Below are 25680 nucleotides of genomic sequence, written 5' to 3'. Positions count from 1 at the left end.
ACTCCTAACCCCAAACCACAAATAATAATGACAATAAATAAAAAATCGCTTGCATTCTTGGATGGGGTGCTGGCTATTCACTTACGTTCACTTAAATTCCATCCACATGGTTGACCCCACAAACCTGAATTCTGTATAGAGCACCACATCCCATGAGTGATGTTGAAACAGAACTTGCTTTGCATCCTTTTCCTCCCTCCCCTATGATGCCCCTTACACACTATTCTTGTTTCTTTGTCCCCTGGGCCTGGTTTCACGTTGACCAACATCATCCTTTGGCATCGAGCCATGGTTTGCTTGGCTCAGGGCATTTAAGGCAAACCAGGATTGGGACGCTGGCTGACAGAATCTTCTTAGAGCAAAATGCTGTTCACCAACCTGGGGAGGATGGGCTTAGGTAGCTCTGCTTCTCAGGGTGGCACAGCCATCCTCCAGCAGCCTGACTCAGCCGGACCCCGAAGCTGGCTGTCGGCCTCGACTGCCAAGCAACTGTCTGTCCTTGGAGTTGGTTTACAGGGTACAAGGGACACCAAACATCACGGGTGGCGGGTCCGAGGGAGATGGTGTATCTCCCTGCCTCCTGGTCTCCATGTAAATAATCCCCAAATGGTGGTACTGGCGGGAGGCTTTGGGAGACCCTCAGATGAGGGCTTTGTCTCTTGGATGCACTCTTCTATAAAATCAAAGACCCCAGGAGATAAATGGGCCAATTACACATACTTCACAAAAGAAGAAACAACATGAATAAACATACAGAAATATATTCAAAATCCTCAGTCATAAAGAAATGCAAATGAGCATGGTTTTTAGCCCTTGGATCAGCAATGATTTATTTCCAAAGGGGTGGAAGCCAATTTTGGGAGGTGTACCATGAAGCCGGCACCTCCTCCTGCCCCAGGCGGGGTGAACAGTCAAATCTCTACCCTCTCCGTGAGCCCTTCTTTCAAAGGAAAAGGAATGTGCTTGTTACAAATTCAGACACTCGGAGGCGTGTAAAGCAAAACTGTAAAGTCTCTTGTTCCTTCACCAGCCTCAGCCCAGACTCAATCCCACCCCTCCATCGTAACTCCAGGTAACAGTGCGGCTGTTCTACGTGTGCACACACACACGTGCACACACAGGCACATGCGTTAAAGCAGAAATAGGATCATGCTGTCAATACTATTACAGCTGGCTCTTTCTCAGTTACCATATTCATGGCCTCTGTCCTGTCAGTACGTTGGATCGGCCGCACCTCTTTTTAAGGGCTGCTTCAGGTTCTGTGTATTTATTTAAACATTCCCCGTAGACAAAAACTTGGGGGATGGTTCCTATTTTTATTTTTTTGTAAAATAAACAATATCACACTGAACTTCAGTGTGTGTGCGTGTGTATGCATTAAACCTTTGTGCATGCACAAAATTACACATCAGACCTTTGCACACGTGTATATGTGGAACCTCTGTGTGTATACAAATATTTACACCTTTGTGCACATCTGTGAATTTCTCCACAACCAAGGCTCAAGCTTTTAAAGCAATAATTGGCAACATGTTTCAAGAATTGAAAATGTTCCCCTCTTTGATTCTGTTTCTGGGAACCCACTGGAGGAATAATCCTATTTGTGTACCAGCACCAAGCCCAGGCAGGTTTCTCATAGGATGAGCAGAAAATTGGAAACAACTCAATGTCCATGAAAGGTGCATGGTCAAGTGAAATGTCATATATCTACCCAATAGGATATTAAGTAGGCATTAAAAATGATGGCCATTAAGAAGACATGGGAAGAATTTACAATAGGACATGAACTGAAAATAGCAGGACAGAACTCACACAATCCTGGTGGGGGCAAGTGTAAGCCAGCCCATTGCCAGTATAAAACACGGGTGCATCTTGCGAAGCTGAGCACACACATCCCAGAGGGATTCTCTCCCTGCACCAAAGATGGGCGCAAGAATTGTCATAGAGAAAATCCCCGAATACACACCAAATGGCGATCGCCAGCAACATGGATGGACAATCTGGGGAATAGTTACAGCTTGGGGTACCTCACGGCAGAGTCACAAGAAATGAACAGCGAGATCTTAGACACAGACCTGGGTCACAGAAGGTCACAAAGGATGCTGACATTTTAATAATTCTCAAAATCAGACAGAACTAAACATGTGTTGTTGGGAAAAGTATACAGATGTGGACAACCTGCCTTAAAAGAGGGAGGAAATGATGCCCACGGCATTCCAGAAAGTGGTTCCTTCTAGAGTCTGGATTCCAGGAGAGGAAGCGGCTGCAGTGGCTGGGTCAGTTTGGGTGTGTAGCTGTGCGACGGGTAATGGGGGAGCATTTTATTATTGTGCTGCATTGTTTACATGTTATGTATGTTTTTTGCATGTATTCAATATAACAAAATTTTAAATTATTATTTTAAAAACCACGAAACCAAATTTTACAAACAGCATGTCTGCAACTCTGTAAAATAACTTAGGCGTCAGAAACGAAAGAATAAAAACAATCACAAGGCCAGAGGAAATACACCAAAATGCTGACAATGGCTGTGCTGGTCGCAGGTAGGATTTCACCCCCTTGTTTTATCTTTTTCCTGTTTTCCAAAATTTCTTTAGTAAGCAGGTGTTACTTTTATAATTAAAAAAGAAAAAGCCCTCCAAATCATTAAAAACATCAAAGGCAAAAACAAACAAACAAACAAAAAGCAAAACAATTGCCACAAGCAATCAACCCATGGCTTCAGCAGGCAAATAAATGAAGTAGGTCAAACGAGCACATGAGAGTCAATACTGGGATGTAACAGAACACAAGGGCGGCCCTGACACCTCCCCCGCCCTTCTGGGGCCCCTGGTTTTCTCCTGGCCACCAACCCATCTCTGGCTTCAGACACCAGCACCCATGCCGGACCGAGGTGGGGCTCTAGTGTGGCCCCTACACTATTCGTTTCCCAGGGCTGCCTTAACAAATCATCACGAACCGGGTGCCTTAAAACAACAGAATCTCTTCTCTCACACTCCTGAGGCCAGAAGTCCAAAATCAAGGTGTCCATAGGGCCGTGCTCCCTCTGAAGGCTCCAGGACAGAGTCCTTCCTGCCTCTCCCTGATTCTGGCAGCTCTGCCAACCCTCCCGGTTCCTAGATTTGCAGCGGCATCACTTCGATCTCTGCCTCCGTGTCACACGGGCTCCGCCCCATGTCTGGGTGTCCTTCTCTGTCTTTTATAAGGACACTTACTGGATGTAGGGCCCACCCTAATCCAGTATGATCTCGTTTTGATCCTTGCCTTAATTCTATCTGCAAAGATCCTTCCCAAGACGGTTCTGCTCTGAGCTTCTGGGGGGACATGAACTTGGGGGGACACCCTTCAACCCAGCACACATACGGTTCCCAGGAACTGAAGGCATATTGAACTAATTTCTATGACTGGGAAGCTGCACAGCACGTTGGAGGCAGGAAAGCCACTCCAAGGGCAGGCGGAGTCTAGGGGGATATCCTGCCCTGCCTGGACCCCGGGGTGCCTGGCCCTCATTCTCAGAGGGGACAGCTCCTGGGCACGTGGACTGGGCCATCCCGGGTTCCTTCCCTCCACCCTCGAGGGAACGCAGGCCCCATGTCCTGAGACCCTGGCGTTGAGTCAGGCCCGAGGGGTGTAGTGCCAGCAGCCAGGACCCTCCCCCGCACCCATCTTATGGCCGCCATTATTCACTGGTCTCCATTTGCTTTTCAGACATGCATTTCCCATCGTAAACTGTGCTAAGTGCTATTTAGTAGCTAATTAACTTTCTGTGTGAAGACCTCTCTAATTGCGTGCTCTCCCCGCTCCGCTGGGGTCCTTGGGGGACGCAGAGCTGTCCTAGGGCATTTGTTCTGCTGCTCCTACCTCGCGGGCACAACTTCCTGCCCGGCAACAAACTGCCAGTCAAGGCAGCGGAGGTCAAGGGGGACCAAATTAGGAGCCCTCCGTTGCTGCCAAACTTGCTTGGTGAAGCTTAATTTAAATAGAAAGCAAAAAGGTGATGAAAAATAATTTCCCCCAATGAAACTCTTTGCCAGGCGGCGTAAGGGGCGCTGTCCTCTGCTCTCTGGAACGGCTAGTTTCTTCTTTGAAATGTTCCGACTGGAATCTGTTTATATTTTGACTGCACTGGCATCTGACATCCATCAAATGGAGAGATAATCAGAAAATAAAAGCTTTTGATCAGCACTTGCATAAATCACTGCAGTGCCAATTCCTGCATGGTCCCAATGCAGGGGGCGGGGTGCAGAGGCAGCAAAGGTGCTGTTGGGTTCGCATCCACCCACCTTGGGCCCAAAGCCATCACTAGCTTTGTACACCGGTCTCAGACCTTGTACTTCTAGGGCACGCTGGGCATAAGCTCCACATTGTAAGAATGCGTTCACTTCCAGAGTGCAAGATCTCTGATCATCCTCCCAGACGGGTGTCCAGCCCAAGAGGATGTTTTTGATTGTCACAAACACACAGTTTCGAATCAGAGCTTAAGAGCAGGCCCCTCGGCCCCAAATCCTCAACACAACCACATGGCTCCATAGCCCCCAGGACATTTTCCAGAGCCCCTGCCTGCAGAGCATCCTCACCCCGAGATCTGCATCAGAGGACAAAGGAGAGGACAAAGTCTGCCCCTGCCACCTGAGAAAGCACGGGCTTAAGCCAGCAACTCCTGCTTTGAAGGATGAGTGGGGCCTGCATGCCCACAATGCACCATTCCTCGTGCCTTACAAAAGGACGGGGCCACTCCAGCGAGTGAGTGGGTTTAACCTTGGAAAGCAACATCCCAGGTGGGTTTCCCATTCAGCAGGAAGGGCTCGGCAAGCCTGACCCTTCAGGAGGCTGTGGCTGAGCCCTGTGTCCTGCATCCTCAGTGGGACATGTCACCCCTGTTAGGTCAACGGGTAGGTTTGGTTGAATGAGAAGCCTGCAGCCAGACTGATGTCCGAGGCCCTTCCTGGGCAGGCTGGGCAGGATTGGGCTGGGCGCCGTCCAGGCAGGCCCTGGGCTGCCTTTGCCACGACCACTGAGAGGAGCTGGACTTCAGGTCAGCTGTCCCTTTGCCCTATGGGCTCTGTTGCTGTGTTTCCCAGGCTCCCTTCCTGCAGTGGCCTTGGAGAAAAGTCATCTGGGGTCTTTTGCTTACACAGAGGCCCTCGGATGCAAGGTGGAGCCCAGGCACCTCCACCGTGAGCAACAGAAGGTCAGTACTGGCAATGGGGGCGGGGCTGTATCGTTGCCCAGAGCAGAATCGGGCCTCCAGCCGGGAGCCGGCTTACAGGAAGCGTCTTCCAGGCTGTGGCCCCACCCAACCAAGAGAGGGAATTGTCCAGAACATCTTGGTCTGGGGGTGGTGAGGAACAAGCATTTCTTTAAGGATGGTTATTTTAGAAACAGAACAAACAAGTGCAGGCATGTGCCCGGTGACCAGGAACCATCACTCTCTCCGAGGGTGGACGCTGGGGTTGGGGGGTGCCCCTGGGAAGTATATTCCCCCAGTTTTGTGACTGTGGCCTCACTCCGCCGGGAGAACGCTGGGCACTGCTGCAAGCTGGTTCTCAGGGGAAAAGACACTATGTAGGAATAAGGAGATTTGGGTTCAGAGGGGCTTGGGGGCTCTTTCAACAGTGGCTGCCTTAGAGGCAGGCGAGGAGTTTTCCTTTTTGGAGCTTTTAATATGGGGCAAACACACGTGTTTGGAGGCCCACAGGCTTGGAACCCTCTGAGGGTCTTGGATGTTATGTCTGTATGAGATCTAGAGACTATTCAGTCCTTCCTCATGCTCATGGTGGATTGGCTCCAGGACCCCTGTGGATACCAAAATCTGAGGATGCTCGTCTCATATAAAATGGCATAGTATTTGCATATAAGCGACTCATATCCTCCTGGATACATTATTTATTTATTTATATTGAAGTATAGTTGATTCAGTGTAGTTGTGTCAGTTTCAGGAAAGTGATTCAGTTTTTATATACATATACACGTATATATACACATATATATAAATATATTCTTTTTCCATTATAGGTTATTACAAGATATCGAATATAGTTCCCTGTGCTATACAGTAGATCCTTGTTGTTTATCTATATTATATATAGTAGTATATATCTGTTAATCTCAAACTCCTAATTTATCCCTCCCCTCCATTCCCCTTTGGTAACCATAAGTTTGTTTTCTATGTCTGTGAGTCTATTTCTGTTTTGTAGATAAATTCATTTGTACCATTTTTTTAGATTCCACATATAAGTGATATCATACGATATTTGTCTTTATCTATATGACTTATTTCACTTAGTATGATAATCTCTAGGTCCATCCTTGTTGCTGCTAATGGCATTTTTTCATTCTTTTTTATGGCTGAGTAATATTCCATTGTGTATATATACCACATCTTCTTTATCCATTCATCTGTAGATGGACACTTAGGTTGCTTCCATGCCTTGGCTGTTATAAATAGTGCTGCCATGAACACTGGGGATGTATCCTCCCGTAAACTTTAAACCATCTCTAGATAACTTATAATACCTAATGCAGTGGCAATGCTATGTACATAGTTGTAAATCCAATGTCCATGCCAGGTAAATAGTTGCTGGTATGTGGCAAATTCAAGTTCTGCTTTTTGGGACTTTCTGGAAAATTTTTTTCTCAAGTATTTTCAGTCTGAGGTTGGTTGATCAGCAGATGCCGAACCTGCGGATACAAAGGGCTGACTGTACCTTAAACTTGGAAAAACTAGCCCAGCAATTCCGAAAGTGATTTTCTTAAAAACAGCAAAGGAAAAACTAAACATGTAGAGGAGAATGAGAGGATATTGAATATTTTCTTCTGACTCAAACAAAATACTCTCAAGCTCTTCTCCCTGAAACTGTGTATGTGTATGTGTGTGGGGTGTGTGCATGTCTGGTGTATGCGTATGTGTGTGTGCACATATATGTCGTATGTCTGTGTACACATGTGTACGTGAGTGTGGACGTGTGTTTTGAGCCAGGATCCCCATTCCCGTCCAGGCCCAGGCCAACCTTCAGTTATGAAAGGACAAGAACTTCCCCTGTGGGGTTCCAGCCCCAGGCACTGGGATTAGGAAAGAGAGGGGAAAGGTATTATGCAGTCCCAGAAATCACTGTATTTATTTACTTTGAACGTTTTCCCTGACACCTACCAGGGAGGTGCTGGCCTGGCCACCAGCCCTGGGCTCCTTGGCAAGTGGACGTCTGCCTAGTCTTTCATGTTCTTTCCAAAGTCACAAAACAAAACACTACCATCCAAAAAGTCACACCAAGTCAGCGGGCCTCTCCCCCAGCTTCAGCAACGGCTGTGGCCAGTTTGCCCAAACTGGAAATAGTTTTCCTTTGTCAACTACAGAGAGCTGTGTGTTAAGTCCAAACCCTACACTGTCAGCTACCAGGGGCGCGGTGGGCACCACCCAATGGGGTTCCCTGGATCTGCCCAATCATTAGGTGGTGGTGGAAAGTCAGGCACACACAGCTTGCCTGCTCCCCTGTGTTCCGAACCAAGAATTCCATCAGCGCACAGCAGCAACTCAACACACCCATGCCACTGCAAAGAGGACAAACCCCAGACCATTCACTTTAGGGGTGAAGGGAGTTTTTCTAGAAGGTTTTATGCATGGAATGTTGGTCCCTTTAATCGTTAATCAGCCACAAAGCAAAACCCAGTGGTTCCAGCTTGTTTTGTCAGTTAAAGCCTCACAGAATCAAAGCTCAGTTCTGCCAAGCACAGTGAAGTGTGCCCTGGCCAGCCCTGTGGAAAAGCCCAGGCATAGCCGTGCCTCCCACTTCTGCCAGGCTGGACAGTGTACCACATCCCACCCCATGTCTGCCCCCAACCCCGGGCCCTTTCTGGGGACCCAGTATCCTCAGTTCTGTCAAGGAAAAGTCTTTCAATCAATTAAGAGAGAAAAAGTTTTCCCCAAAGGACGTTTCTTTAAAAATGGGGGAAAAAGCACAGGGGTGAGTGGGGACATTTTCCGCCATCCATTATACAAACGCCAACTCTGGGTAAAAGCATGGTGTGAATGGCTAGGGAGCGGTGACCTGCAATCCCACTCACAGATTGGACTCGAGGTGGCCCCAAGGGCACCCCAGATGTGGGGAACCAGTAAGACCCCCACAGGCAGCACCGCTTTCCCCCGAAGAAGAGGTACTGTGAACAAGGAGTGAATTCTGCCCATTAAACAATCGCAGTGGAGTTCTCAAAGCTGGGGGCTACCGCTCTGTACTCGGTTAAACGCCCAAAGCCTTTTAACCGGTTTCCGGTCATCTCCATCAGTGTGGCCTTGAGCAGGTGACCATTCCTCTTTAAGCCTTGTTTGAGTGACAGAGGGGCCTCCAAAATACACGTGGCGCTGGGTGTTCTCGAGGACAAAAAGACATGATTTTTTGCCTGCTGCAGAGAAAGTCCTAATAAGTACAGGTATCTTTGCCTCTCCCCTACCCCCGCCAGGGTTAAGGGCCTGTGCAGAGCTCAGAATTGTTTTAAAGGCTTCTCCCCACGTGGGCGGGGCTGCTCTCATCCTGGCTGGACGGGCAAGTCTGCGCAGACACCGTCTGCAGGGCGACCCTGTCCTGGCAGAGGTGAAGGGTGCTGAGTCATCAGGGGCTCAGGCTCCGCCTGGCCTGTCCCGTGAGCGATGACTCCAGAGGTGGGCCCCAGGGCAGCCTGGAGGTCCTGACCTGTGCCATTAGGGACACTGGCCATTTGGGGCAAGTTCATGCTGATCTTTGGCTGAGCACCTGCCAAACTCAAAGGTCACTCCATGATTAGCTGTTTCTGGAGGCCTGGAATTTGTGTGGGTCCCTCTGAGAAGGCAGGCGTGCCCTCTGGGGCAGTCGGCATTGGTCCTGGGACCCACCCCAACTGGTACCCCACCTCCTGCTACTTGGCCCCAGGGCAAGAAGGAGAGGGGTTTGGGCTCTGACAGTAGCCTCCTCGGAGCCCAGAAGGCTAACAGAAGGTGGGCAGTGGAGAGCAGGCCAGCTTCACCAGCCCAGTTCCCACAAGCCAGGCCCGCCTCCCCAGTGGCCCTCGCTCATTTTGCCTGTGACCCGAGCTGCCTTTACCTTTGCTGCAGGCTGGGAGGACTCTAGAACATTCATTAATAGAAAAACCAGTGTTCCTGCTGTAAGAGGAGGGGCATAAACACTGGTCCTGGCCAATCTCATCACACACTACTGGTAGAGGTTCCTGGGGGGCGGGAGGGAGACCCTCATGGCCGGCATGCCCCTCCCTGATGCCCCCTTCTGGATTCCCAGTGGGGCAGGAGGTGGGGAGGCTGGGGGCTCGAGGTCCTGTTTAGGGGGACCCATGGTGCCCTCCCTTCAGTGACAGGCACCCAGAAGGGCATGCTCAGTTTCCCAATTCCCCGAAGACGACGGGGAGAGTCTATTTTTCTAAGTTCTGGAAAAGGCTGGGATAGCAGTATCTCCTGATCTGACCTTGACAAGCCTCCGGGAGCTTCCTGCAGGTTTCCCCGCCCACCAGAGTCTCAGAAGAACCAGTTTTCAGGGCCTAGAACTGAATTTGACTTTCCGCCGCCTTCGATTTGGGTTGAACAAGACATGTTGAGAGCAGGCATACGTCCCTCTTACAGGGAGGCATGTGTGGCGACCAGTCTCAGGCCCTGGTCACCAGGAGGAGGCAGGTGGTGGGAGCCCAGGCCACGGTCAGCCCTCTGGCCATGGTGCCGTGGCTTGCCTTGACGGCCTCTCCTTCCAGCCTAGACAGAGCCGGCACAGAGATGCCCCCAGACAGGAGTCCTAGGCCATACGGGCATGACTGCCCAGTGCCTGAAGTCCCAGACCAATGTTGGGGCAGGGGACAATCGACACAGGCTTATGGCTAATCTGAAAATGTTGGTTCTCAAAAGGTTGGGAAGATGTGCACCCAAGGTGGTTTCTCACAGTCCCAGTTACCCTGATGATCTCAACTTCTTTTCCCTTCTTTGTCCTTTCTTCTACTGTGGCAAAATACACATAACGTAAAATTTACCATTTTAGCCATTTTAACTCTATAGTCCAGTGGCATTAAGTCCATTCACATTGTACGTTGTTGTGCAACCGTCACCACCATCCATCTCCAGAACTTCTTCATCTTCCCAAACTGAAACTCTGTCCCCGTGAAACTCCCCATCACCCTCCCCCAGCCCCTGGTAACCTCTTTTCTACTGTCTGTCTCTATAGATCTGACAATTCTAGGAACCTAATATGAGTGCAATCATACAATATTGGTCCTTTTGTGACTGGCTGATTTCACGTAGCATAATGTCCTCAAGGTTCATCCATGTTGTCACCTCTGTCAGAATTTCCTTCCTTTTTAAGGCTGAATACTATTCCATTGTGTGGATGGGCCACACTTTATTTATCCATTCATCCATCGATGGACACTTGGGTTGCTTCCACCTTTCGGCTATTGTGAGTAATGTTGCTATGAACCTGAGTGTACAAATATCTGTTTGAGTCCCTGCTTTCAATTCTTTGGAGCACCATCCCTTTATATCTAACACGTAACCACGTATTATTTATATATTGAATAAAAATCATAATTTTTTTTTAAAAAGAGGGGGTCCAGCAAAGTAAATCTCAAACAAGGCCACCCTTGAGACTCAGCCGGGCTGTCCTAGGGGTCAGCACATCCACAGGGGCAGTGGGAAGGACAGGAACCAGGCTGCATCCCTGTGTGCGACTATATCTGGCTGACCGCTTCCTCACATCCCAGGTCTGACATCAGCCGTGCACCTCTGCTCTGGAGCCAGAGGCCAAGCCTCTCTAGGACCCATCTGATCTCTGGGGAGGCGTGGATGGCACAAGGTTGGGGGGGGCGTCATGCTGGCAATACTCCACCCATCAGACCCCCAGAGAGGAGACAGAAAGTCAGTGGGGAGAGAGAAGCTGGCTGAAAATAGAGACAGGACACAGGAAAGGAGCGTCTGGCAGCTCCACAGCCAAGGGAGGCTGGCTTGGGTCTGAGCTTGTGTCCCCCTCCCAACAGCACACCCTCAGAGAGCCCCTCGGTAGGGGACAGTGAGAAGTGAGTGGGGACAGGTGAGCAACAAAGGGCAGATGGAACTTCCTCTCTGGGGAGACCGGGTGGGGGTGGGGTCAGGAGGCGCGGCGGGTTCATCGGGCAGGGGACACCCCTGGCTGATCTGGGGGAAGCCTGCCATCTGCTGGGCACATGGAGAGCCCTCCTCAGCTGAAGTGCCACCTCCAGGAAAATGGAGTTTCAAAGGATGGTGTTTGCCAGCCTCGTCTTTCATGGGGAAGCTGCAGGGCCGTGATGTCCAGACAGACCTGATTCTGGGGCTGGAGGAAATGGGCTGCCAATCCCAGAGAGTCGGGCCCAGGTGGCCCTCAGCGCCCCACGTCCACGCCCGCCCGGAGAGCAGGCTTCTCTGCACGTCAGCCCCGTGGACCCGACAAAGACGGCTCTCTGCAGCCCCTCATGCTCTGCGGGGCACACAATGTGTCCTTTCACCCCAGGTGGGTCTGGTGGAGCGTGGCGACCTCCCTGGGGGGTACCCGGCCGGGCAGCTGGCCCGACACTTCCCTGCTCGTGGTTTGGAAGCTCGAGGCACTGTCACTTTCAACTACCGTCAGGGGAACTTCTGAGACCTGACATCCATGTTGGTCACGTCAGTTTCACCCTGAAGGTGAAAGCCTCTAAGCCGGTGCCTGTCCACCCTCTCCCAAAACGGGGGGCCGTGACCCCAATTAAATCGTGGCTGCTGTGACCGTGCTCACGCGGAGCACCGGGGAGCGTGCAGGGAGCCCGCTGTCACTCGACACTCTTCCCGGCAGCCCGGCAGCCTGCCAGGCTTGGAGAGAGACCGTAGCTACCAAAAATAATCCTCCCAGTGTTTAAATATTTACAGAAGCAAGACAGATCCTGATGCCTTTACCATCTACAGGGTCCGGCCCTAACCGCCAGCCCTGGGGCTCCTGGGAGAGGCCAAATCCACCCCCACCCCACCCCACCCCCACCCCCCTTTGCTGGGTCCCGGGTCTCCTCCCTCTCCCTTCCAGATGTGTGCGAATCTCCCTTTCTGTGACCCACGAGACAGCCCCCCTCTCTCCTTCCAGAACATTTCCACTTCTGACTTCTTACCCCCATGTTACCTCGACCCTGGCAGGCACCTCCTTCCTATAGGCCTTTGGGGCCCCAAAACCCCTCCTCAGGAAAGGCCCCCTTCTCTAGAGGGTCTGCATCCCATCTTGGAAACCATCAAATAAAATGTAACAGAAGAGGCACGTGCTATCTAAGCCTGCAGGCTGGTCTCCATGCCTCCTCCTGGGAACCTCCAGGGCACTTAGGGGCCTTGCCCGTGATGGTCTTGTGGGCATGGATGGTCACTGTCCCACTGTGTGGGACAAAAGGCGGGGCAGTGAGGATGGAGACTTGCCAGGGCACAGGGCTGGGCAGAGCTGGGAGGTGATCAGGGGCTCGGCTCCAGGGTGGCCACACTTAAGGACCATCTGTGTCACTGCCTGCCGCTAAGGAAGGTCGGGAATTTGCTCAAGGCCACCTGCTGGCACCAGAGTCCAGGCCTGCTTCCTCCAGCCCATGACTTTCAAAGGGCAGGCGGTTTGCAATGACCAGTGTGGCGGGGCTTCAGCTGTCAGATCGTCAGGGAAACGATACTCTCAGGTTCCCCAAACAGATTCCCTGAAGCAAGGAAGCACATTCTGGATATGGTGGAGGGGCCACCAGGAGCCCTTTCTCCCTGGCACATCACGGGCATTTAGGGAACACTGGTTGAATTGAAAGGAAAATCCAAGTAAAAATGCCTTGTTTACTCTGCTGGGAATGAACGTTAAGGCAAACAGTAGAGGATACAGGAACGTTCTGATCAAAAGACAAAGGTCATTTGCCCCCCCCTCTCACTTTTAGGGAGGATTTCATCAGGTATTGGGTTACACTGCAACAGCCAAGCGGGAGTCTCGAAAGGCAGAGCTCGGGCTCCCGTCTCACCTGGGAGGCACTGTCACGTCATTGCTCTGTGGCCTCACGCTCAGAGCTCTCAGAAGCTCAGGTGGGCCCCGGGCCCTGCAGAGTCCCTGCCAGGGCTGCTGATGCAAGAGCAAGGGCCTCCAGGGCCTCTAGCTTCCTGCTCCCGAGTGGGGCTCTGTGCAGTCAGAGCAACATAGCCCGCAGAGAGCATCCCCACCACCCCCTGCAACAAATCATCGAGGGTTGCATCAGGTACCTCCAGAGGGGCTGTCGTGGTTTGTGAGCTGAGGGGGAAAGGCCGACAACAGTTTCATTTCCTGTCCTTCGACAGCCATCCTGCAGTGGGGATGCCAATTCCCTGGGGAGCACAGCCTCTCCCAGAGGCTGAACTTCCTTCTTTTCACTTCAGGAGGGTTGATGCACCTATTTCCTCCCTGTCCTGACAGCTTTCATAGAAAGAGGCCAGCTTTCTAAAGAGCTGATGGTCCTTGCGGGGGCGGGGGGGGGGCAGTAGACAATAGCATGATTTCAAGAAGATCCACCCATGCAAGGGCTCCACCATGCATCTCTTTGGAATCTTGCTTCGTTGGGTGACACACTTGGCTGGTGACTTTCAGAATCCCTGCTCCAAGCCAGGGTGGGGTCAGGGCTACAGAACCTTCCCCACAACAAGCAGGAGCAACAGAATGCTCTCCAGACCTCCTCCCAGAAGCCACACAGCCATCAAGGAAAAAGGAAGAGGGCTGGCCAGAGAACATTTAAAAAAATAAAAACAAAACAAAACAAAAGCAGGACGCCAACCAATAGAGACTAGAGCTGGCCAACTCGGTGGCCCTGTGCCATACATGGCATCAAGCACTTGAAATGTGGCGAATTAAAACTGAGATGTGCTCTAGGGTTAAAGCTTGCATGGGATTCCCAAGACTAAGTACAAAGATAGACAATATTAAACATCTCTCATCAACTTTTAATGTTGATCGCATGGTAATATTTTGCATATACTGGGTAATTATTAAAATTAATTTGACATGTCTCTTTTTTACTTATTAAAATGGGGCTATTAGACCTACACAAATACGCCCAACTGACTTTTGGCAAAAGTGCAAAAGCAGTCCCAGGGAGGAGGGTTGGCCTTCTCAATGGTCCTGGGGCAGCCAAACATCCCCAGGCTAAGACAAACCTCACCCTGAGCCTCACTCCTTCCACTGAAATTAACTCAAAATGGGTCATGGACTTACATGTAAAATGTAAAACTATACAATTTTTAGGAAAATAACAGGAGAGCATCTTTGGGATTCAGGACTAGGCCAGGAGTTCTTAGACCTGACACCAAAAGCAAGATCCATAAGAAAAAAAACCTGATAAATTGGGTGTCATCAGAATTAAAATATTTTGCTCTGTGAAAGAACCTGCTGGGAGGATGAAAAGATAACTACAGACTGGGAGAAATACTTGCACATCACGTATCTAACAAAGGACTAGTATCCAGAAAATAAAAAAGAACTCTCAAAAATGTAACAGTTAAAAAAACTGGTTAGAATATAGGCAAAAGACATGAAGAAACATTTCACCAAAGAGGATAAACAGATGGCAAAGAAACACATGAAAAGATGCTCAACATCACTAATCATTAGGGAAATGCAAATTAAAACCACAATGAGATACCACTACACACATATCAAAATGGCCAAAAAATAAAATAGTGACCACACCAAACGCTGGTGAGGGTGTGGAGAAACTGCACCATTCACATACTGCTGGTAAAAATGTAAGATGGCACAGCTACTCTGGAAAACAGTTTGGGCGATTTCTTTTAAAATGAAACATGCAACTACCATACATATGACCCAGCAATTGCACCCCTGGGAATTTCTCCCAGAGAAATACTCACAACAGCTTTATTCATAAATGACCCAAACTGGAAACAACCCATCAATGAACTTCCTTCAAAGGGCAGACAGTTAAACAAACTGATCTGTGTACACCATGGAGTACGACTCAGCAATACCAAGGAAAGAACTACGGATGCATATGATGGCTTGGATGGAGCTCAAGGGCATTATGCTGAGTGAAAAAGGCCCATATCAAGGTTACGGAGAGTGTGATTCCATTTATATGAAAGTCTTCAGAGACAAAGAGAGTAGTGGCTGTGACTATGAGGGGAGTGTATGGGAGCCGTGTGACGATGGAACTGTTCTGTACCTTGATTGTGGTGGTGGTTACACAAAGCTACACATGGGATACAACTGCACAGGAATCTATACACATGTACACACAAATGGGTGCTTGAAAGACCAGCCAGATCTGTGAGTTGTACCCGCCTCCATTTCCTGGTCTGGAACATGTACTATGGTTTTACACAGGATGCTACCATCAGGGGAGGTTGGATGAAGGATGCATGGGACCTCCCTGTACATTTTTTGCAACTTCCTGCGACTCTACAGTTATTTCAAAATAGAGTTTTTAAAAACAAGACTACTATAAAATTTTATGTGGCTCACACTACATTTTTACTGGACAGTGTTGGTTTAGACCCGGCGTCAGCACATAATGGCCCGCTGTCTGTCTTTGTACAACCCATGAACTAAGAATATTTTTTAATAGACTTTATTTTGTAGAGCAGTTTTAGGTTTACAGAGAAGTTGAGCAGAAGGTACAAAGAGTTCCTAGATACTCCTCCACTCACACACGGCCTTTCCCCTATTATTAACATTTTACATTAGCGTGGTACATTTGTTATGGTTGATGAACCAATATCAATACATTATTATTAATATCTAAAGCCCATAGTTTATGTTATGGTTCACTCTTGGTGTTGTACTTTCTATGGGTGTTAACAAATGCATAGGGACATGTATCAGCATTACAGTGTCATCCAGAATAGTTTCACTGCGCTAAAAATCCTCCATATGCTCTGTTCAACCCTCCCTCTCCTCTAATCCCTAGCAACAACAGATCTTTGTTTTACTGTCTCCATAGCTTTGACTTTTCCAGAAAGTCATATAGTTGGAATCACACAGTCTGTAGCCTTTTCAGATTGGCTTCTCTCACTTAGCAACATGCATTTAAGTTTCCTCCATGTCTTTTCCTGTCTTGATAGCTCATTTCTTTTTAGCACCGAATAGAATTCCCTTGTCTAGATGGACCAGTTTATTTCTCCATTCACCTACTGAAGAACGAACATCTCAGTTGCTTCCAAGTTTGGCATTTATGACGGAACCTGCTACAGACATCCGTGTGCAGGTTTTTAATTGAAGAATGGGTTTGAACATTTTTAAATGTTGAAAAAGGCAAAAGGAGGGAAATATTTCATGACACATGAAAATTATATGAAATTCAAAGAGTCCATAAATCAAGTTTTATTGGAACCCAGCCACGCCCAACTACTTCCATATAGCTAGTGGCTGCTTTCTCTCTATGGGCAGAGTTAAGAAGCTACACAGAGGCTTGTACAGTTCAAAAAGCTGAAAATACGCACTACATGGCCCTTTACAGAAAAGATCTGCTGACCCCTGAGATGGACAATTACAATCCCCAACTTTGAAAGGCCAGAGAGAAGCAAACCAAAATGATAATAGCAACGCCGAAAGGATTGATGACCGTAAATATTTTCTTTATGCCTTTCCTCCCAAATTTCTAAAATAGACATATATTACTTTTGTCACTTTTAAAGTAGATTTCCACAGCATCTTTGCTCGGGCCCCACAAGCCTCTCAGGGGGGCTCCTGAACAGACCCAGAGGGCTGCCAGGGCTGGGCCAGGAGGGGCGATTGATATGCCAAGTGATGACGGAAACAGGGGCTTCACAGGGCCCGACTTTGTTTTGCTGTTTTGCTTTTTTAACTTCAGAGCTGGTACCTCAGCTAGGAGCCTTCATTCCGTGACCCTGTGCCTCAAGCTTCTCTACAACAGGAGAAGAACAGCCCTGACCACAGGCATTGTTTTAAGGGTTAAATGGTCAGTACCCACAAAGCATGTGCTGGGTTGAATAGTGTCCCCTAAATTCACATCCACCTGGAACCTCCTAATATGAACCTATTTGGCAACAAGGTCTTTACAGATATAATTAGTTAAAGATCCCAAGATGAGATCATCCTGCATTGAGAGTGGGTCCTAAATCCAAGGACTGGTGTCCTTACAAGAAGAGAAGCCACATGACGATGGAGGCAGAGACTGGAGGGACGCAGCCATGAGGAATGGCTGGAGAACCAGGAGCTGGCAGAGGCAGGATGGATCCTCCCTGGAGCTTCAGAGGGAGCAAGGCCCTTCAGACACCTTGATTTCAGACTTCTGGCCTCCAGAACTGTGAGAATCCCTCTCTGTTTTTCTAAGCTGCCCGGTTTGTGGTCCTTATTTATGGCGGCCCCAGGAAACTAACACAAAGCACTTAATATCTGGCTGGCACACTGGTAGGTGCCATAAAAGTGCCACTTTTATTTTTATCATCCTGGTAAATGACTACCATTTGCCTACTCTGTGCTGAACCTTTTCGAAGTGCTTTCGCTCATCGCCTCTCTTTGGCTTCACAATGGACCCATTTCACAGATGAGGAAACTGAGGCACAGAGAGATTAAACACCTCGCCAAGCTCATGCCCCAGGGATCACGCAGGACTTGGTTCACATCTGACTGCAGATCTTGCCCAGCCCAGCTGGCCTGCCCCTTCCCTCCCAAGACAGTGTGTCTGAGCCAACAGCTGCCCTAAGTCTCATACCAAGGGACTGGGCACTGTCGAGACCCAGCCCGAATTCCCTGGCAGCCCCTCCAAGCTCCTGGAGGCAGTGGCAGCAGCCCATCAATGCGTTTCTAGAGCTGTGGGGCAGACAGTGAAGGGCCATTCTCCTTCCCTGCCTAGCAGTGAGGCTCCCAGGCAGGTCCAAGGGCTCAGTCCTGCCTGCTGCCCTTCTCGGAGCGGCTTCCTTTGGGCCACTGCTACCAGCCATCCCCAGGCACAGAGATGGGGAGTGACGGGTGACTGCCACCTTGGCTGGGGGGGCTTGGAACAGGCGGGCGGCGGGTGTGGAGGGAGAGATGCCGGCACAGAGCCTGCTGAGTGCTACAGAAACATAAGACAAGATTAGTCTTAACGACGCACAGAACAGATTGCAGGGTGTCGGGAGATGGGATGTTTTAAAGAAATAAATCTCAGCTCCCGGTTACAGAAGCACAAACAAACCCAAACAACAGATCTTTGGAAGCTGCCAGCTTCCTGGCTGCCAGGCTGCTGCTGGGGGCCCCGAAGGGGTGAGGGTGGGTGTTCCAGGAGCATCCTCAGGGCATCCGGGGACCTGGGCTAACCCAATACTGAGTTAGCTCAGAGATATCTTCCTGAAATTTGGGGGGTAGGGGAGTGCACCCCCCCAGCACCTGGCCATCCTATGTCTCACCAACTCTTGGCCATTCCACCTCCTAAATCTCTCTGGAACCCACAGTCATCCCTCAGCATTCCGTCCCACAGCTCCTCTCCGACCATCACCCTCCCTTCCCGGGCGGCAGCAGCCCCAGGACCTTCCGTCACCCCTTCCCCAGTCCCACTGCTGCTGGAATGGCCTCCAAGGACATCCACTGGTCTAGCCACTGGCCGTTCCCTGTTGCTCCCCCCTTTCATCTTTTCAGGGTCCCATCCTTCTGGCCCCTCCCCTCTTCTCAGCCTCCCATCCCAGAGGTGGGAGAGGGTTCTTATTTGCTTTAGCTACTATGGGTGGGAAGGGGTGAAAAGCGTCCCCCTCATTTATATCACCGCCCCCCCCACCCCGTCTCCAGGAGTGAGCGGTTCTGGATGAACCTCTCACTCCTGCAGGCTTGTCTGCCTCCCCTGAGATGGTTGGACAGAAAAGGAATGGGGCAAGGCTATTTATGAAAACCGCCCAAAGCAGCTAAGAATCTCATGGCATCACACAACCTGCCCCTAACCAGGCTTTGGGTGACCCAGAATGACACCCTCTGGGTCCCTCCTGGCAGCCCCCCATCAAGGATACTCGGCGCTTGGACCTGGCCCACCAAGCTCATCGGCTCCAGGTCCTTCTCAGAGGCTGGATTCTCCCCAGAGCAGGGTAGGAGGAGCAGGGCCTGTTATACCAATGACAACGAGAAGGTATGAATAATTCAGCCTTTACCGCTGATACTCTGGTGTCACAGAGCCTTTTCCTCCTAAAGGCAAAAAGCACTTAAGCTGCCATTTATTTCAGCCTGGCTCCCTCTGCGGGGTGGGCGCCGTCATCCGTTGTCACCATCCCTCCTCACTGGCTTCTGCTTGTGACCCCTCCTGCCATCCACCCCCTAGTAAGCCAGTCCCTGCGTGGGTCGGGGGGGGAACACCTGTTCAGTTTTCTGGTCTTTTCCCCCTTTTCCCTTGACAGAGCATTTTGAGGGGCTACTCTTTGCCAGGAGTGTGACTACTCCCTCCACCCCCCTCACAAGCACTGTTTCGTCTGGACCTGCACTGTCCAACACAAAGCCCTCGCCGTCTGTGGCTATTGAACTTTAAATTCAGCGAAGATGAATAAATTAAAAATCCAGTTGCTCAGCTGCCAGAGCCACATTTCCAGGGTTTCACAGCCGCATGTGGCCAGCGGCTACCACACGGGACAGCGTTCATCACCACGGAAAGTTCTATAGGACGGCACTGGTCCAGGTGACAGGTAAGTCTCACGGAAAAGCAACAGCACAAGGCGGCATATGTTAAACGCCACACAAATGAGATGCCCGGGGAAAGCAGCAGGAGCTCTGTGGAGCGAGCAGGGGTCACGGAGGAGACCACAGTCTGGCTGGGGTTTCAGCAGGGGAGGGGAGAACATTCCAGCTGGAGGGAGGCTGGGGAAGGGTGAGCCTGCTGGGGCCGGCTGGCCAAAACACCGCGTGCGTGGGAAAAGAGGAGAGGACAGGAGGTCAGGAGGCAGGTGAGCATCGGAGCAAGACCCCAAGGGCAGGCAGCCCGCGGCCCCCTGGGGCTGTACCTGGCTCTCCTGGACCCACGTCTGGGCTGGCTGAACCACTGCCCCAATGAAGCCACGGCGAGAGTCCCTGCGTGGCAAGGCCACCCAGCTCGTTCTGTAACCTGAACGCCACCCTTCACTCGGGATGGCCGCCCCAAGAACACACACCAAGAATGACAAAGGAGGGGATGCGAGAGGGGAAGCACAGCACGCATTTACCCTGGGGGTGGGGGCACCGATGACAACTCTGGAGACGAGGGTGGCAGGCCGTCAGCGTCAGCTTCATGGGAAGGACTCACAGGGTCTTAGCAGGTCTTCTCATTAACAAGCATGCAAGCGACTTCCTTGGCGGACCAGCGGTTAGGACTCTGCTCCCACTGCAGGGGGCACGGGTTCCATCCCTGGTCGGGGAACTAAGATCCCGCAGGCTGTGCGGCACGGCCAAAACAACCCCAAAGAACAAAAATAAAAAAACAAGCATGCAAGACAGTGGACAAGGGTGAGCCAGTCTAAGCTGTGTGTGGGTTCATGATTAATATAACCGCACTGTAACATTTTTGAAACATGAGAAAAGAAAAAAAAATACCCGTAACCACACTATCCTAACATATTGGCACAGCTTCCTCTCAACCTGTGCTGTCCAATAGAGTGGTCACATGTGCCACTTAAATTTATCTCAATCAATATCACATAAAATTAAAAATTCAGTGTGTCAGTCACACTAGCCACCTTTCAAGTGTTCCCTAGCTGAGCAAGCCAGTGGGGCTATCTCGAAGGCACAGATCTGGAAAGTTCTAGTGGGCAGCACTGCTTGGCCCACCTCATTCATGCATCAGGCCTTTCCATAGATGTCAATCAAAATGTGCACATCATTTGCTTTGTTTGTGATGCACTATAAATTTCCATGCTGCAGCACAGCCTTTACAGACACACATTCTCCTGTCTGGCAGTACCGAGGTTCTGAACATTTTGGAAAGTCAGAGGGTGCCCCCTCCTCAGGAAAATGCACACCCATGAGCACACATACAGGAAGTGGTATAAGACGTCAGGGGGCTCATGGACCCCCATTAAAAATCCCTTGACCTGGAAGATAAACTGTAATGGATGGGTCTCCTTCTCTAGATTCTTCCCCTTTTTCCTCCATTGTAAAGAATAGCATGATGAACATCTTCATGCAAATGTGCTTTATTTCTGTAGTTTAGATTATTTCTTAGGATGAGTTCCGGAAGAGACCTTTTGATTCAGGGAGTGGAGCTGTGTTTCAGCTCATACATATCGCCACACACTTCCCCAAGGGGGAGCAATTGACACGCCACACGGGGGTCCACACGCGGGTCCTGTTATATGACACCCTCATCCAACTGGCCCTTGAGACTGGGTACCTCTCAGGACAGGAGCGAATGATGGGATGGACACTTATCTTGTCGGTGGTCATCCTCACCTTCATCTCAATCCAAAGCCTTGATTTCTGACACTGTGGAAGTTGTGGGGCTGAGAGCCACAGACCCTAAACCCTGCTTGTATAACTCAGATCTCCGTGGAAGGAGGGTCCATGATGACAAGTCAGCAGCACATCTCTCCTTGTCCACCCATTTCCCAATAGTCCTTGGACACTCATATAGTCAAGGATTTCCAGCCATCACTGTGCTGGGGCTGGTGGGGTGGCTATGGCAGGTGGCCTTGCCATCTAGGGATGAGGCTGTGCCGGGCTATACCCCGCAGGTAGCACACGAATGGACACTGCCTTTCTAACGACTCAGCCCTTCTGTGAACTACCAGCCACATAACAAAATGTTTAGGGGACTCTCGGATGGGGGCTGCTTCCCCCTCCTCGCCCATCCCCAGCCTCAGGCTCAGCCTCCATGTGTAGTTCTTCAGTTCTGCCACCAGAGGGATCCCATGAGCCAGCCTGCCTGCTCCCCTCCCAGGGAGCCAATTCCCAGTTAAATTAGGAGCCTCTGCTCCAGGAGCCGCTATGAGTGCATTCAAGTCCTCAAAGACAAGCTCCCTGAGGGGTGTCTGGTCCAGCAGATGCCAGCGCTCCAGGACCTCGACCCAGATGCCCTCTGCCTGAGGCACAAGGCCCACGTCTCTCTCTCCATGCTCCCCACCCCAGCAGCGGTTCTCATACCTGGCAGCACTTTGGAAACCCCTTGGGAGGTCAAACACTGCCCAGGCCCGGGCCCCATCCCAGCCATTCTGGTTCAATCAGTTTGTGTGTGGCCTGGGCATCAGGAGCCTTCAAAGCTGCCTGGAGCATTCTCATTTTTCGCTGGGCTGGGAAGCCTTGCTCTATAGCACCCAGTACTACTGACGATTTAGTCCCAATTTCCAGGTCCATCACAGGGCAGGAGCTGTGGGAGGGAGGGAGTGGAGGAACACCAGCTTTGCTTCCAGGTCTCAGATGCGGTGGGGAGACAAAACTGCAACTCAGCTCCGAGGGCAAAGAAGCAAGTAAACATGAACTGCAGGGACGGCCTGGCAGGAAATGTAGATTCCAGGGCCCACCCAGCCCCTTTTGAAATCACATCTGTTTTTTTTTTTTAAGCTCCCAGCAACCTGTCAAGCACGCTGGGTCAGGAACCAGGGTGCCTCCATGTGATACCTCTCACATTCCGTCTCAAAGACAGGCTGTTTCCACATCAGCCCCTGACTGAAGCACACGCTCCCAGGAGGCAGGGAGGGACCTCACTCATGGCCATCCTGCCCCAGCCAAAAGCCTTGGCTGAAATGGACTGATTGGGCCAGAAAAGCAAGCAATATGGTATTGTTGGAGCTCCATGGCGAGGGAGGGAGCTCCCTCACAACACTAGTCTTCTGAGCACGTCTTGCAGCTCTAAGCAGAAACATGACCCCTAAATTAAACTGGGTGGAGCAGGGATCTGGAAGGTAAAAGTAGGGTTCCCAAAGCATGACCACAGAAAGGGCTCATGGTGGGGCAGCCAAACTTTCGCACCTGACAGACGCCACCCAGCTTTAGCTCAGGAGTCTGCACGCGATACAGAATAATGCTTCCAAATCCAACTGGAGGTGGAAATTGTTGGGAATGTTAGCCAGACACACAAACGGAGTGCTGACACACTAGGATGGACCTTAAGGAAGGAGCCAGACACAAAAGGACACAAGTTGCATGATACCATTGAGGTGAAATGTCCAGAACAGGCAAATCCATAGAGACAGAAAGTGGCTGAGGGAGGGGCACGGGGAGTGACTGGTAGTGTGGCACCACCAGGGGGAGTGCTGACAGAGCCCCACTGGCAGCGGGACCCAGGCGTGGCTTTGAGTTATGTTCTCAGCCTGGTTTCCTGGTGGGAAACAGCACACGGCTCAGGGAACCTCATGGGGCACTGGAGTCCTCGGCTACAGCTGACCGCTCCCGTTACATGCACCCTCCAGTACTCGAGATGGATGTTATCAGTTTACCCTTGGGCTCTAATGGACCACATCTTACTGAGGGGAAGAAAACAGGAATGAATCCATCTAAAATTCCTTCCCGCTGAAGCCAGCAAAGCATTCTGCATTCCTCCGCCCTACTCCTTTTCTCCTGGGATTACATCAGTTCATGTGACCTTATGTGCTCTAGGTCTGGTGTAGACCCGGCAGGGTTCGAATCTGACTCGGCTCCTAAATTAGCTGGGTGACCTCCAGCAAGTTCCTTAACCTCTGAGCCTCGCTTTCCTCTTCTATACACAGGGGGCGATGTTAGCACCTACCTCACAGGGTTTGGGATGGATGGTTGGGAGCATGAAAAGAATTAATCCATGGCACACATGCCCAGTGCCCAGGCAAAGCTCAGACCATTCACACTTCTCACATGCCCATCTCATCTCATGAGCCAATGACTGTGTGCTGACTGTCTGATTATGTCAGCACTTACTATCATCACCATTGTTAGCCTAGAAATCTAATGAGAACAAGGACCACAGCCGAGCATGAGAAGGGGCGGCAGGAGTCCCACACCTGCCCATGCCAGGCCTGCCCCGGCTGCTCTGGGTTCATGAGCCTTGTGCACACCTACCTCTGGGAGGCCCTGAGGCCCCCTAACGACACTGTGTGGTGGCCGCCACGAGACCGCAACAACCCTCCCCAGTCAGGCAGGGGGCAGGTCTCACTGCTGCCCGCCCTGGTCCCTGCCTGTGTGGCCAGTGAGCCCACCAGTGTGCCCAGGCATCTGGTTCCCCTGGGCTCTGGGGCTGTACGGTAAATGCTGCCAACTTCCCCCTGGGGTTGTGTTCCAGCCTCTTACAGCTTGAGGGTGTGAGAAGTAGAAAGGCTACGGATGCCTCTGGGGGGCCAGGCCACGTGCCTGGCTTGGCCCCAGGCAGAGCACAGAGCCTGGCTGGGGACCAGGCCTCCCCCACAAGCCTTCGGCCACCACCCAGGCCTCCCTGAGTTTGCCTGGGGGTTGGGGGATGACCAACCATCTCCTCCAGAGATGAGCACAAAAGACACCTGGACTCCTGGGGCCTGGCACCAGGGGGGGTTAGACTGGGTTATGGGGCCAGTCAGACCTGGCAGGGAATGTTTAGTCCTAGGGAAGGGGAGAGAAGAGGGAGGGAACCCCCAGCCCCCTCCCCCAGACTGTGCATCCATCACAATCCCCTAGGGTGGCGTGAAGTGAGGGGACAGGGTGCGGAGGCTCTGGTGCCTGCGGAATGGGATGCGGGCATCCTCGGCGCTCAGTGAGCAGAGCGGGGACTAATGCCGCTGCTCTTGGCTCCAGAGAGGCAGTGGGGCGTCAGGAACTCACCCGCTCTCGCTCTCCAGGAACACGGAGCTGCTGCTCTCTGCGAGGGCGGCGCTGATGGGCGAGAGGCAGAAGGGTGAAGAGAAGGCCTCTGAGTCCGAGTCGAAGGAGCTGGCCCTGCTCACGCCCTCGGCCGACAGCTCCAAGGAGCCCTCCTCCTCGCCCGCCTCAGGTCGCAGTTCCCGGCCCTCTTCCGTCCCGTCCTGCGAACTGACCGCCGACAAGATTCCCGAGTCGCTGTGGGCTGGCTGAGAGGCCAGGAGGGAGCTGTCTGTCCCCAAGCCCAGGGCCAACTTCTCCCCATCCTCGGGCGAAGGGCTGACACGCTCGGGGTCTCGGATGCTCTGGGCCACCACCAGGATGTCCTCATCTCTGGGGATTAGGGTGGGCCTGGGCTCCATGGGGGACGGCGGAGGGGGGGCCCCCGAGCTCTGGGTACGCCGGCCCTGAGGGCGGGGTGCCTTGCGCACGGGGGAGCTCTCGGGGGTGATGTAACGCAGCGCCTCCTCGTCCTGCTTCTGGATCCGGGAGTTGGGGACCCATGCGAGGATGAGGGTGGCCCCCAGCAGTTCATCCTTCTCCATGTACAAGCACAGGTAACCTAAGAGGGGTCAGAAGCACAGGCGGTTAGGGAGGCCATGCGCGAGGTGCCGCTGGCTGGTTTCTCGTAGGAGCCACACCTGGGGTAGTAAAACTGTGGGGCTGTGCAGGGGTCAGGAGCACAGACGGTTAGGGAGGGCCATGTGCACAGGTAACCTAAGAGGGGTCAGAAGCACAGGCGGTTAGGGAGGCCATGCGCGAGGTGCCGCTGGCTGGTTTCTCATAGGAGCCACACCTGGGGTAGTAAAACTGTGGGGCTGTGCAGAGTAGCCAGGCTCCAGACACAGCCTGGCCCTAAGAAAACACACCTGAGGGATACAGTTGAGCTCAGGATGAATGAGCGCTATGGGCATTTTCTAAGCACACACACCTAGCAGATCCAGTGGGCCCGGGACCTCAAGCAGCAGCCCATCCTGTGCTTTCCCTCCTCCTCTCGTTCAAA

At 51.5% G+C, this 25680-nt stretch overlaps 1 protein-coding gene across 1 annotated transcript in view; it reads right to left on the bottom strand.

The window, feature by feature from the left end:
- TBC1D16 (TBC1 domain family member 16) overlaps positions 1-25680 on the bottom strand; it is an 80088-nt gene that overhangs the window by 34722 nt on the left and 19686 nt on the right. Inside the window, exon 3 of the mRNA XM_029212144.1 lies at positions 24642-25239. Coding sequence (XP_029067977.1) covers positions 24642-25239 — 598 coding nt within the window. The remainder of the gene's footprint in view (positions 1-24641; positions 25240-25680) is intronic.

The sequence above is a fragment of the Monodon monoceros genome, unplaced genomic scaffold (genome assembly GCF_005190385.1).
Source record: "Monodon monoceros isolate NGI ecotype Baffin Bay Population unplaced genomic scaffold, NGI_Narwhal_1 Super_Scaffold_9, whole genome shotgun sequence".
NCBI lineage: Eukaryota > Metazoa > Chordata > Mammalia > Artiodactyla > Monodontidae > Monodon > Monodon monoceros.
The sequence above is the reverse complement of the archived record's forward strand: the minus strand, read 5'-3'. Positions and strand labels throughout refer to the sequence as shown.